The following is a 14,349-nucleotide window of genomic DNA, read 5'->3' on the forward strand; positions in this document are numbered from 1 at the left end:
TTCTTCGTCACTGCAGGTTCAGCGACTGCAGGGACGCTGTGAGCAGCAGGAGAGGCAGCTGAGAACGCTCAGAGAAGAACTGAGGAAGACCTCCTTGGGTCTGGAAGCCTTCATTATAACCACTCAGCATTACTGCCTCAAGGTAGGCCACTTGGATAATGCAATGCATACACTCAGTAAAACTAATATTGTCCAATACCACGTTAAATATATCCTGCACTTGCCCATACACGCTTGTATACTGCTATCATCATCGTGTCTGCCCCCTTCACGGCCCCACCGCTGACGCACAGGAGATAATGGGTGACAAAAACGCTCTGACGCTCAAACACGAAAACAGTGACTGAACCTTTCCATTTTACTCGAAGCTTGGGTTGTAGGGAGCACATGCTCACCCACATGTGAACTCAGGAACACATACAGTATTAAACACCATGAGGTGAGATTCACAGCATGGTCCAGCCAACGAGCGAGAGTGATTGCGACTGTGTGGAAGGGTCCTCCAGAGTTCAGTATGCCACGGAGCTTGTTTTTATCCGGCTCTCCGTGTCTGATGGTGCGATGGAGCCTCTGAGGTGCCGTAGCTGTTATACTACTGTCATGCTGTCGTGGGAACCGTCTGATTTCCTCATGGTCACTGTCTGAGTGCTGCAGTCACTGACTCACAGTGCAGACATGGACAGCCTGTTTGAGGAGGTTTTGTGCTCCCTCTGCTGGCGTCAGTCAGACACAGCGTCCACGGTTCAGCATGTGCGTGTGCTCTTTGAGTTGTGAATGTTTATTAATGATATCAATTAGCTGTATTTACATCAGTTTTTTTTCCCCCACTTAGCTCATGCAGGTTAATTTCAGATTAATCAGCATATCAGGACCTTGTGTACACTGCAGATAAGCCTTCATAATAGTCTTCTGGTGTCTTATCTTTTCGGTTCCTTTTCAAGGCTAACAGCTTTTGTGGTAGTGTTAGTGGAGGTTAAACATTCATTCTGGAAATCATTAATCGTGATTTGAAAAAAAAAAAGATAGCAACAGGTTTTGTTTTTTCCTTCTGGTGTAGCTCTGTTTTTAGCCATGCTAGCACATCGCCCCAAGAGTTTGTCCAACACTTTGATCAACGACCAAGTGACTGGCGGGGCCAAGACATTCCCACTGGCCATTGCTGGACTTTGTGTGCTGATTAGCAAACGTTAGCCTGCTAGTGTGCTTAACTAGGATGATGAACATGGTATGCTTAACATTACACCTACAAAACATTTACATGTTTGCTTTTTTAGCATTGTGAGAATGTTACCTTGCTTACATTAGCATTTAGTTTGAAGCTTCACAGAGCAGCTAGCATATGGTTTTACATTATTGTCTTGTTTCAAACAGTTATCAAGTATTTAAAAGTACAATATGTAAGAATTGACCACCTCTCTAAATTACTGTCAAAACAAATATGGGGTCAACAAAATACTGTTGCTAAGGGAAGCTAGTTAACTCACTTAGCTCGCTTAGCTCCCAAACTGGGAGTGTGAAGCACCAGAATTGTTGGTGTTTACACCACCAGTATAGAAGCTTTGGGCTTGGGTTAGCTGGTAAGCATGCTGACCTCAGTAGATATCACTGCAACACAACACATAGACATCATAATGAGAAAAACATTATTTCTTTACATTCTTATGACTTTTACCCCCCATTTATGTCCATACTCCAGTATTAACTGTATAAATGGCACACCGAACCTGCGCTAATAATGTTGTTTATTTCCAATTTTCAGAGCAAAACTACAGAAGAGAACCAAAAGAAATTGTCCTTGGAAATGCAAAACATCAGAGATGAAATGGGTAGGTGGAAACCGAGGGTCAGTGGTCCCAGTAAGCCATGACGGAGTGACAGTGAACCAACATGAACAATAGCACGACCATGAAACAAAAGCAGCTAAATTAAAGTTATACTCTTACTGTTTACACCTGTTTTTATTCTTCCTGTGGCATGATATCGAGATGTCTTCTTGAAAAAGGCCCTGGCAATTTTTTTTTTCTGTATTTATATTTGTTGATCTGCTGACAGTTTGGAGGACTCAGGGAGGACCATTTATTTCTACTTTTTGTACTTTTGAGATTAATTAATTATATTTTGAATATAAAAATCAATTCCACATAACTGCTTTTCTTTTAAATTCTATCTAGCTAAAATTAAATTGAGTGACCCAAGTTTGCATAGTAAGTCTTTGAGATAAGCTCTGCTCCATACACAGCCTTTAACACGGCGCGATGGGAGAGACTCCATCGGGAAAAGATGGCGCTGGAGGTGGCGTTTGAACGAGAGCTGCAGGAGCTGCAGCTGCAGCAGGAGGCGGAGCTGGCTGCAGTGGAGGAGGGGCTTAGGAAGTGTCACTCGGCCGAGGCGGAACACCTGAAGGCGGAGCATCGGTCAGAGATGGAGGAGCTAAGGACCCATCAACAGGAGCAGGTGAGAGTAGGGCACCATGGGAGATGTGTCTGTTTTTAGGTTTGATGAAATCTGATCTTTCACATTGCAATGTGTGTGTGTGTGTGTGTGTGTGTATCTGTGTGTGTGTGTGGGTGGGTTGGTATGTTAGGTGGAGGAGATGACTGTCAACCACCAGGCAGCCATTCAGGAGCTTAGAGACATGCATAACATCACCATGGCAACACTGCATGAGGAGCACGCCCGTACCATGAGAGGTATGATTTTTAGGCCTCATTTAATAAACACAACATGACACCGGTGCTGCTAGACACAACACCAACTCTCTTTTGTTCCGCTTCCGACTGTGTGTGTGTGTGTGTGTGTAGACTTAAGGAAAGCTCATGAGCAACAGAAGATGCTGCTAGAGGAGGATTTTGAGAAACTCAGGCTTTCTCTACAGGTATGATTCCATTAAAACTATACTGAATGGGTCATTTTTTTGGCTTATGCATGCTATATATGTGTGTACTGATACCATGAATCTTATTGTGTTTGTGCAGGATCAAGTGGACACTCTAACATTTCAAAACCAGAGTCTGAGAGACAAAGCCAAACGTTTTGAGGAGGCTCTGAGGAGGAGCACAGACGAGCAGATAGTTGTGAGTTTACCTACAGCTACCTACTCGAGCAAATGATGACTATGAGTCGCCTGAAATATTTTAGATATCCAAATATCTCTACGATGACCCCTCCTCTCTTTTCCACCTCTTCGTGTTTGTGAACGTGTCTGTAACAGGATGCCCTGGCGCCGTACCAGCACATCGAGCAAGATCTGAAGAGCTTGAAGGAGGTTGTGGAAATGAAGAACCAGCAGATACACCAGCAAGAGAAGAAGATATCTGATCTGGAGAAAGTGGTAGGCTCAAATAAGCTAGCCCAACCCCCTCTGTCACAAGCACACACACACACGCACACTGAGAGTTTTAACGGCTTGAATAGCTGAGTGTCATCAGCATAAAAAACGGTAAAACAAATCATTACTGTGAAAAACCTGGCAGCATGCAAAAAGAAAAGAGAAGGGGGCCATGAACGGAGCCTTGAGGTACACACACACGTCCATCAACGCCAAGCAGTTACTTTAAAGATTACAGTGTCAGTACTATGAAGCGCTCTCACACTTTTATGTCTGGTGAATTAAATATTGCGCTGCGGTTGTGTTCTACTTTTGAGCAGGCTCAAAAGAACGTCTTCCTTGAGGAGAGGGTCCAGGTTCTGCAGCAGCAGAATGAAGACCTGAAGGCTCGTATTGAAATGAACCTCTCCCTGTCCAGGTAAGACACCTCCGATCATCACCACCATGTGGAGATTTTGAGCTATAATTAAAATATTCATACAAACAATGCAAAGTGAATGGGATGGATCAGAGGTGAAATATGACTAAGCATCAGGGCCAAGATTCATCCTCTAGAAAGTGTTAAGGAGCATGTTTCAGGCCATTTGGAGTTGATTGGGTACCAATCAACTCCAAATGGCCACTTACCAGGTGCATTTGTATTGGCCAGGTGCATTTGTATTGGCGCTTTTTTGGATTACATATTTGGATCTGGCATTAGGGTTAGGGTTAGGCAGAAAACTGTCGATGTATTCATGGAAAATGGAAACTTTTCTTTGAATTATTCATGAAAAACAGAAGTTCTAGCAAAATCCAATAAAAACAAGTGTGTCTCATTCAACCAGAATCAGGCGGTTAGGGTTAGGGTTAGAGTTAAGGTTATAAAGTTGGATCTAAGGTAAGGGATAGGGATAGAGGCAGAAAACTGCCAATGTATTCATGAAAAATGGAGACTTGAAAATGGAAAATGGAAAATGAAACACTGCATTGTTCCCTGCAGGCAACTGTCCGAGGAGAATGCCAACCTCCATGATTCCGTCGAGAAGGAGAGCACCGAGAAGAAGCGGCTGAGTCGCAACAATGAGGAGCTCCTGTGGCGTCTCCAGACCAGCCCCCTCATGTCCCCTGCCTCTTCTCCGCTGCACCGCTCCTTCTCCAACTCCCCCGTCCCTTCATCTCCATTTTTCTCCTCCTCACCTGTAGCGGGCTGCGACTCCCCCACCCACTGCTACGGCTGTCCCCAGCAGGCCCAATACTGCTCCCCCTCACACAGAGCCTCCACCAACCAAAACCTCTCCCCTGGACCAGGCACACCCACTCACAGGGCAGCCAGCAATCAGAATTACTCCCCTGGCCCGGCCACGCCCACACACCGAGTGTCAGCCAATGGCTGTAACTCGCCCAGTTTTCTCAGCTCTTTGCAGAGATAAGCTCACATTTCTCTCTCTCTCTCTCTCTCTCTTTTTTTTTCTTCACATTCTCTTTCATTTCCCTTCATTCTCCTCTCTCCTCCGTTTCATTTTTGAATGTGAACAGTCGGAGAAAAGCAAGGGCTGTGGTTTCCTGTCATCACGGGGACAAAACTGGACAAAGTCGTGAACTTTCAAGTCTCTTGGTGATGCCGGGGGGTGTCCGTCAAGTGAATCACAACGCAGACACAATAAGACTAAACAATGTAATGGATGCAGATGACTGCAACTCAGCCTCGTCTCCTGTCCTGACTTGTACGTAGTCCTGGAAGTGTAGAATGTACATAATGTATGATAGTGGCACGGATAGTGTCGGCGTGTAGAGAAACCTCCCTGCATTGGCAGTCACGACGAGTCCCGCACAGAGGAAAACAGTACAGATGGAAAGTAGCACACTCTCGTCACCAGAACACAATGTGTTGTAAACACGGCCATGACCTTGATAAAATAAGCTATGTTCTCTCTCATCGGGATTAGTTTCTCATATTCAAGTCTGAATTTTGAGTCGTGAACTGAATCAGCGTTCAACAGAAAGGTTTTATTTATTTATTTATTTTTTTTGTTTAGTTTATCATCCGGAAAAATCCCCAACAAAGCGCCTTATACTTCGTCCCGCCGTCTCACCAGCAGAGGACAAGCAGCATTTTATCCCGTGAACGGCTTTGGATTAAAGAATTGGTTTGTAAATCCAAGTGAATCGCGTTTTTTCAGCCGTTTTAACATTTTGTAATTTACGTCAACACTGATAGTTTTACTTGTGTGGGACAGCCCTACCTGGAACCCCAGCCATTTGAACCTCGCAAAAAACACAGAGGACTTAAAACGTTTAAAACCTTTGCCAGGTCTTCCTTACACGAGCTACGAGGGATCCCTCAGGTCAACATGCAAAAACTACGTCTGCCATTTTGTATTTTTTACCTCAGCGGGGAATGTGCAGTCTGTTGCGTAGCTCAACAGCAACATCAACAACAAGAAACAAACAACACAGAGCTAACAGGGAGCTCAAAGCTAAGGGGGGGGGGGGGGGGACCCAACACAGGAATCTGTTTATAAATGTTGTGGATTTCTTTAAAAATGTGATATCTAATTCATTTGTTACATGTATTTTGCTAACTTCTGCAAGCATGTACTGTGAAAGTCTTCCAGTCTTAATGTGAAACTTATTATTGCTGTGATCCGTCTATTTATTAAGGGGGTGTTTGTAATTTTTTGGGGGGAAAATAACACATATGGGACACAAGTGGAATAATATGTGATGTACCTGAGGAGAAAGGAAATATAGTGCAGAGTTATTGATTTTTTTTTTTTTTTTTTTACTCGTCATACATAGGTGGTGTTCAGGGGACTGACTTATGATATGATATGGGTCTATAAGCTATGTAGGTTAAAGGTGCAATACGTAAGATTTTAGTGGAAAACACTCAAAACGTAACTAAAATGATCAACAGAATGTGAAGAAATAATGTTTTTTGATTTTTTTTGGGGGGGGGGGGTATTAATAAACAGGTGTCAAATTCTTACATACTGCGCCTTTAAAAAAGAGAATAAAAATACAGGTTAACTCTCTGTTTACCACTTCGTGACTAGTGTTACAGAGATCAGCGGCGTCGGCCTGTGTTAACCTTTTCATAACCTCTCCTAAGGCTTTCGTTTATCCGAATGACACTTTTTATCCTTCGAGTGTTTTTCGTTCAAACTATTTCGCGAGCCACGGCGAGTTTTTCTCGGCGCGCGAGAAATATGTCATTCAGGGAATTATTTTCTAAATTTAGATTAGAAATATCGTCGGCTTTTCATTTTGTATAGCCTCTCGACAGAGCATCATACACTCTCAAGATGTTTTTCCCGAGATAATTTTTTCCACTTCTATGAAACACAACAGAGAAAAAAAAACATCCTTTGGTATATACAAAAACAAGAATTATTTTATAGCATACAGTATGTCATAAATGCCTCCTGCTCTGTAACTCTATAACTTACCCTCAGGGTCTTTCATCCGGCTTGTGAACGATGTGGAACACTACAGTATTATTACAGTTTAATCTCAGTGAATTACTCATATTGTAACAAAACAAAAGCTTAAACCGCTGTAAATAAACAAGGGCAGTGAGAAGGGGATGAGGGTAAGTTTACGTCGGCTAATAGGAGCAGGATTTAGGGTTAGTCACTAATGTAATTTTGTTAAAAGTTATGTAGATGCATGGGGGGGGTCGGGCTTGGGGGGGTGGGGGGGCGCCCCTGGTCACTTTTTCTATTAAGTTAACCTTTTACCAGCATGTAAAGAAGGGGCGTTTCTGGGCTTGCCAGTTTTTTTCCAGTCAAATACTTTCAAGTGGATCCTTAATTGCGATACCAGCAGCACTTTTGATGGTTGTTAAAAGACAGAAACCTAAAAAAAAAAAAAAATTCTTTCTTCTAGATTTTTTTGTACGATACGGTACAGGGTTGAATGCTCTTAAACAAAAGAATGTCAAGCGCAGCGTAGGGTCTGAGGCGCGTCTCTCGATTCTCACTTCTTTTTTTGTACCTACACGCTGACAATTTTGAGAATGTTTTTTGCGCGGCGATCCCGCTATACGAAATTCGCCCGTCGGGAAAAAGTCACTGTGTTGCCAAACGTTTAGGACCACAGTTCACCTGCGTCGTCGAGTGGTTTCTTCAGGGTCCTCCTAAAGGTCGCTTCAGGTGCAAAAAAAAATAAATAAATGCAGCCTACAAAAAAATGCAACGAAGACTACTGTTTACAAACAGCGTAAAAATTTCATACTGAATTGATGATTCACTTTTTCTGAATGGACTATGATTTCTAAACGATGAACCTGGTATTGTAATGACCCTTCAATGTGTCCTGTGGACATCTGTGTCTCGCTATACGCTGAATGTCAGAAATGTAATGACCACATGTTTTATACGAGTCATTCGTGTGATTTTGTTTGCTATAGAAGGACCTCTCGTCTAACCACGATGTAGCAGCCATTTAATATGTAGCACTTGGTTGAGCCTCCCCTCGACAAACGTGGGTAGTCCATTTAATTCGTTAGGGATTGAAACGTCCATGTTGGTTTTTTAAACGCTGCCGTAGCAAATTATTTCCCATGGCTTGTCAACTTTCAGCACTAAAATTTTCGATTTGTGGTGGTATTTGTACAACTAACTCTCACGGATTTGGTCCAGAGACAAAAAGTTTACCGAATTGGTTTGTTCTGGCACTGATTGTATGTTTGAATGTAAATACATTTACAACATGAGTTGTGTCTTAGTGCACCGACAAAAGTGATAGAAGCATGTTTTTTCCTGTCTTTGCTGTTTTCTCTCGCTCTCCCTTTCTCTTTCCTTTTAACCTCTCTGCAATCTGTGATGGTCGAAAAATGTAACCGTAGCGTAAGAGGCCTAGCGGACGAGGAATGAGATAGGTCAACATGAAATGTATACGCGGTATGTTGATGCTATTATTTGTACTTTTTGGAGGGAGAACACGGTATTAAAAATATTCAAGAAAAAGTCACGCGATGTCCGAGAGCTGGTGTGTGTTTACCTGCATGCTGCAACATGTGTTCTGGATACAAGCGATTCTCCTCAGGGACAGAAAAGTGTAGATGTTCAGGTTCGGTCTTGACTACAAGCATCAGAGTATACTTGGACAAGACTACCATATTTAGAGTTTGCTAACCTTTACCTTTTTGACATCAGATATCCAGATTAAACCTGTTGCCCCTCTCCTTTTCTATTTCTGGAAACAACTCTGTGAGGTTCAACAAACAAAGTAGACCAGCAAACAAAAAAATACAACAAAACTTGAAACTTACACAACAGTTTTCATCTTTTGTTATATTTTTTTTATATAAATTCTTCAGTTTTTTTCAACTTTGTAGTAGACGGAAAAAAAGGTTTTTTTTGCAGCAGGGCGTTCTCATTGTTAAAATGACATCTGAAGCTCAGAGGGTTTTAATGAAAACTGTTCAATGATGAAGAGATTAAAATATGTATATACAATGCAAAAATCACAGACATTATTGTTGGGATCCAAGATTTGAGACAGGAGGTGACAGAATCGTTGTACGCTGTAAATGAAAACTTCAGCAATTCCACATTATAAAATATTTCACATTTATTGTATCAAAGTATGAGGTGATTAACATTACATCATTTAATATGGATGACACGATATCTATAACATAATTGTAGCAACATATAATCTTGTAAACTCTAAGAACCACTTGCGATTTCATCCATCAGCAGGCCTGGCATATCAAGCATTATCTTGGACATGGCTGTTTATTTCACAAGGCGCCAGAGAAATGTACCCCGACCCCGTTCACATCTTGACTACATAAACCACGGAGGTTGTGATCAGCTAAAAAAAAAGAAAATAGAATGTCAGCCATACAACAATCAAGCATTATCTCGCACGTGGCTCCACAGAAATGTACCCCGACCCAGGATGCCTCCGTTTCATATAACTCCGGAGGAGGAGCGAACTTGAGCGTCGCCGATCAATCACTTCCGCATGAAGTGAGTCATGACATCTATGGGCAGGGGGAAGATGATGGTGGAGTTCTTCTCCGCCGCGATGGTGTTGAGGGTCTGCAGGTAGCGAAGCTGCAGGGCTGAGGGAGACTCTGCGATCACGAGGGACGCCTCCTTCAGGGCGCGGGAGGCGTTCATCTCGCCCTCTGCCGCAATAACCTGCAGATCAAGAATGAGATATTACAACATATTTACATGCTTTATTTCTCATACTGTCCATTGCAATTCTAATCACCCGCTGTTTGAACACTCTGTTTTATTGCCTGACTCTTTAAGGCCTCCCACAATCTACACTCTCCTCTCATTGGTCAGCTCCTACAGGCTGTGAGCTAGCATCCGTCACTGTGTTTCAGCATCAGCTCTGACAGTGCTTTTGGAACCTTGTCCGTGCAGGGGGGCGTGGCTGAGGTCGGTGACTGTGCAGCCGTGACATCACAGCCTTACAGAAGTCCTGACGGCTCGTTTTAAAAGGCAGGTTCTGAATAAGGGCTGTGGTCGCTGATCCGTGGCGCGAGTGTTTTGCTTCTCTCGCAGTATTCATAGAGCAAACAGACCTCCTTCTTAATCAACAAGGATCTGGGAATCGCACTGTCTACTATATGGGACCTTTAACACTGTATGTGTGGTGTCACTCGTCCTAACCTTGGCTCTGGCCTCTCTGGCAGCCTCTGCTTCAGCGGCCATGGCTCTCTGCAGCTGATGCGGCAGCTTCACATCTTTAATCTCCACACGCTCCACCTTGATGCCCCAGTCGTCTGTGGCCTCATCCAGGTTGGACTGGAAAAAGACAGAATGGGGAACAAGTTACACCTGTAGCTCACCAGTCAGTAGTAATAACCTGAAAATAAATCCCATCGCAACCACGTCACAATTCGAGTGAGCGTTAGATTCTGTACCTGCATGCTGTGAGCGATGCCCTCGCGGTCAGACAGGAGCTCAGCCAGGTTCTTGGTCCCCAGGACGTTTCTGAGGGTGGTTTGGGCCAGCAGTCGGGTGGAGAAATCAGCATTAGACACATTGGCCACAGAGGCGATGGGGTTGCTGACGCGGAAGTACACCACTCCGTCCACACTGACCGTAACCGAGTCCTTGGTCAGGATCTAGGGTAGAAAGACATGACAGTTTTTCATCCACAGATATATTACCTGTGATTACTGTATGGTGTTGCAGTTTTATGTTGCCTTGCCTCTTGTGGCGGGATGTCAAAGGAAACTGTTCGCAGGTCGACTTTTATGCAGTTGTCAGTGCACGGCAAAACAAAGAAAATGCCTGTGGATGAACAGGGGCAAAAGGCATGAATTTCCACTAGAAAAAAATCCCCATGTGAAATCCCCTTTTTTTTTCTGTTTAACCACAAATGATTTCCCCCATTCTCAGCGTGCACTACCTGGTCCCTTGGCCTTCCTGTCTGTGATGCGACCCAGTCTGAAGATTACGGCGCGCTCGTACTCCTGAACGATCTGCGGGTAGAGCACAACACAGGCCTCAGTTTGCATTCAAAATTTGCAACAAAACAGGAAATGGTGGTTTTCTGCTCCTTTACCCCACTGCAGTGCTGATTTCCTGAGTATACTCACCTTCACACAAAACCAGATGGTGATGGGGAAGAGGAGAGCGGCGAAGAAGCCCGACACTATGACTATGAACCAACCGATGCATCCTAGCGACCCTGTCCGTTCAGCTGGGGATAGAAAGAGATAGCGATGTGTGTTTGAGTGTGTTTGACATACTAGTAGAGAGGAAAAGCTTACAGCAGATGTGAAAATCACTTTGGATGTTTACTGCTGTAAAAGCGCACAAGGGATCATAATGACCATAAACCAGTTTGAAACGACTTCTGATCCCTTTGGAAGTGGAGGCGATGTGTTTTTGGCCTCGATGTAACTCAACCGCAGAGCGCACCTGCTCATTTTAATCACCTTGGGTCAATAAACGTCCTCTGTTAACAATAGTAATTAATGTAATGTTTTTGAACTGGAACAGAGCATTATTTATACATCCTTCATGGATTGTGCTTCTGTTTTTCCAGCTTAGTTCTACAGAAACTCAGATTACACACAGAGCAAACAGCGAAGTGTTTACTCGTGCAACATGATCTCCCGAGTGCCACTTTGGCAATAAAAGAAAATCATTTAGTGAGGGATGGGTCCCCGTATGATGCTGTGTCCTACTTTCCAGCCCCGATGACTGTATTTTCAGCCTTTATCTACACGTTTTGCAAGAGGTCATTACATTGAGCACCGTTGCTGTCAGAGAACAATATTTATATTTTGATTGTCAATTCCAAAAGCGTCAACTCTGTGGCCTTTGTCTCTCTTTGCTTCCAAATTTTGTAGGTTAAACCACAGGAAATGCAGCTTCCTGTTGCAGAACCAAAGGACATTTCACTGTTGCATCAAATTCTAAAGAGCCATTGTTGCACATTAGAGTACCTTGCAAATTCACTTCCACTGTTCCTCGTGATCCATGACAGTCAGTCTGGGAAAAGGTCACGTGTTTGTTGCCTAACGGTTTATGAGAATCGTTGTGACACAATAACAGATAACACCGTGGTAAACATTCATAAATATATATATTTTTTTCCACTCAAGTAGTTTTTTAGAAATTTAGAAATGTGGACCAAAAGCACAAATCTGTTCATGAGATTCAAGTTTAAAGGAGCACTGTGTAGTTTTAGGGGAAAGACATTTTAAGCACAAGGGAATGATCTCCGTTGAAACTAGATAAACAAACTCTGTTCATTTTCATGATTAGACAAACAAACTGACCTTTAAAGGACAACACAGTTTCATATTGTTTTACTTTGTTTATATGTGGCGGACCCTGCCACCTTTCTAGCTTCACACAGTGTTCTGGGGACCTTATCTTCCTCTGAGAACAGCTTGTTTATCCAGTTATGGAGAAGATAAATATTTCTCAGTTTGTATTATTACATCATTAGAATTGTAGATACTAAAATTCTGTTTGAATTTCTCCCCCAAAACTACACAGCGCTCCTTTAAATTGATTGGTCCTGTGTCACCAACAAATACTTAATTGAAAGCTTTTTGCAAATAACGTGCACACCGTCGTCTACGTAACACAATCCTGTAAAACAGGTTGGCCATAATGAAGGCCTTGAAGAAGATTACACAGCAAAACCTCTGATATGAAAACAAGCTCTTATCAGCGATCAAATTAAGGAACTTTCAAACACACACACACACACAACTCCAATGTGAAACCTTGTAGTTCCCTGTTCACCTGACTTCACAGAGCATGAATCCAGATGCACACAAATTGAGGAAGACAACCACAAACACTCACAGTCACATGCTTTTGGGACTCGTATGTCTGTGACATGTGATTTCTGTCTCTATGACGATGGACTTACACTTTGCCCTCAGCCTCTGCGGCTGCTTTCCACCTGCACAGGTGAGCTCCTTCGTATACAGCACACATAACACACTCCTGCTCACGCAACTATATAATGACTATGTACATTCAGGATGAGCACAGGGAAGAGCAAACAACACTGTTGACCTAAGCCTTAAAGCAGCTCCTGTGCTATTGTTAATATCACAAGACTTCTTGTTAATATTTGACTTTTTTTTTTTTTTTTTTTTTAACACCACCAGCACATATGAAAAATAAAGTTCTGAAGAAAAGACAGTGGAGACAATGTGAGTGCGGTTTGCCTTACATATTAAATCTTCTTTGCTTTGCATTCCTCTCCTCTTCTGACTTTCCATTTGGTCCTCCATTTCCATGCGCTTGGGCGAAGTGAGAGGGGAAGTGGGCTGAGAGTGTTTGTTGAAGTGTGTCTAATGAGGAGGGAGTCACCCAGCCTTTTAAAGCTGTAATGCTGAAAGAGGAATGGTGTAGGTGTGGCTCCAACTCCGAGCTGATCATTGATCAGATCGTCATCAGGGTACGATTGTCATGATGCCAACACGTCGCCGGAAAGATACCAGTAATACATAGAGTTAAAGATGTCGAATGTATGCTTTACTTTTGTTTTCATGGTGCATCGACTTAGCAGAGAGATTCCCTCATATGGCCTCTTACCAGTCCTAAATCAATACAGTACATTATTTTTTATTATTATAATTATTTACTGATGGTATTTAAATGCAGAATGTTATGAATTACTTTCTCTCTTTTCAGTTCCTACTACAGTGAACAACTATTTAAAAGCCTGGCAACTGTGGATGTATTAGAATGAGCTCATTTGACTGAAGGGCAAGGTTCCTACTACTGTTGCAGGAACACAAATGTCATTCAAGATAAATAGCAGGGTAAAGGATGAACAAAATGTCATACCCTGCTGCTTAAGTGAGAAGAAACAAACAATATAAAGTCAGATAAAATGTGTGTTGAAATGTTATGTTTTACACTTGCACTTTTTTTTTCACAAGCTCAGTTAATAAAAAGTTCAGTGAATTTGGAGATCTTTCAAAAACGAGAGGCAATCCAGGCCCTCCAAACAAGAAAAAAAATACAAAAACAAGAAATATATTAAAAAAAAGCCTTTATTATAGTGGCTTTTAATATTTTCCCTTTTCATGATTGAATCATGATCATGACTTTTTTTTATATTTATATTTATACATACTTCCTCGTTTTGATATTTCCTTGGTTGGAGTACCAAGAAAGGCAATTTTCTTGGTAAATGAGTCATCTCGCTTTTCTCATGTTGCAGATGTTGAGTGATGAAAGTTTACAACTACAATGGAAAAATTGGAGAAATCGAAATTGTTCCTGTGAGATAGCGAGGTCAGGTGTTGGGAGGTCTTGTGACTAATTGCCACATGGAAGATAGCGATACCTGTGTGTTGTGCAATGTCACTGGTGCTCGTGATAACCACTGTATCAAGTTCTAAGAGGAGTGTTAACGGTATAAAATAAGTGAAACACCTGGGGGATGGCAGCTCACATCACAACTCAAACTGTCCTTACAAACTGCACATTAATTATTTACATCGATTTATCAGAGCATTCACAACAATGGCAGATTTAGGATCTGGGTGAGGGCTGAAAACAATAACAGCTGCACCCTCAACTATA

The 14,349-nt window shown here is 42.5% G+C and overlaps 2 protein-coding genes across 4 annotated transcripts in view; one reads left to right on the forward strand and one right to left on the reverse strand.

The window, feature by feature from the left end:
- Nucleotides 1-6,285, forward strand: part of mtus2a (microtubule associated tumor suppressor candidate 2a) — a 49,693-nt gene extending 43,408 nt beyond the window's left edge. Inside the window, exons 8-16 of one of the 2 annotated variants that reach the window (XM_030437367.1) lie at nucleotides 17-142; nucleotides 1,760-1,826; nucleotides 2,240-2,454; nucleotides 2,585-2,690; nucleotides 2,802-2,875; nucleotides 2,976-3,074; nucleotides 3,212-3,331; nucleotides 3,646-3,746; nucleotides 4,308-6,285. In XM_030437367.1, coding sequence (XP_030293227.1) covers nucleotides 17-142; nucleotides 1,760-1,826; nucleotides 2,240-2,454; nucleotides 2,585-2,690; nucleotides 2,802-2,875; nucleotides 2,976-3,074; nucleotides 3,212-3,331; nucleotides 3,646-3,746; nucleotides 4,308-4,737 — 1,338 coding nt within the window. In that variant the 3' untranslated portion in view covers nucleotides 4,738-6,285. The remainder of the gene's footprint in view (nucleotides 1-16; nucleotides 143-1,759; nucleotides 1,827-2,239; nucleotides 2,455-2,584; nucleotides 2,691-2,801; nucleotides 2,876-2,975; nucleotides 3,075-3,211; nucleotides 3,332-3,645; nucleotides 3,747-4,307) is intronic. The other variant, XM_030437368.1, reaches the window with a different exon arrangement.
- A 2,431-nt stretch (nucleotides 6,286-8,716) lies between these two features.
- On the reverse strand, nucleotides 8,717-13,120 carry stoml3b (stomatin (EPB72)-like 3b). 2 transcript variants are annotated; one of them, XM_030437370.1, is made up of 8 exons: nucleotides 12,986-13,120; nucleotides 10,881-10,984; nucleotides 10,691-10,763; nucleotides 10,490-10,572; nucleotides 10,200-10,403; nucleotides 9,946-10,080; nucleotides 9,240-9,462; nucleotides 8,717-9,133 (listed from the first exon to the last, which is right to left on the reverse strand). In XM_030437370.1, exons 1-7 carry the CDS (start codon nucleotides 13,050-13,052, stop codon nucleotides 9,274-9,276), a joined length of 855 nt encoding a protein of 284 aa, XP_030293230.1. In that variant the 5' UTR covers nucleotides 13,053-13,120; the 3' UTR covers nucleotides 8,717-9,133; nucleotides 9,240-9,273. The 2 variants fall into 2 exon arrangements, with proteins under 2 accessions (XP_030293230.1, XP_030293229.1); XM_030437369.1 differs by having other exon boundaries at nucleotides 8,745-9,462.
- Nucleotides 13,121-14,349: the final 1,229 nt, after the last annotated feature.

This window comes from Sparus aurata, chromosome 13 (assembly GCF_900880675.1).
Source record: "Sparus aurata chromosome 13, fSpaAur1.1, whole genome shotgun sequence".
Taxonomy (NCBI): Eukaryota; Metazoa; Chordata; class Actinopteri; order Spariformes; family Sparidae; genus Sparus; species Sparus aurata.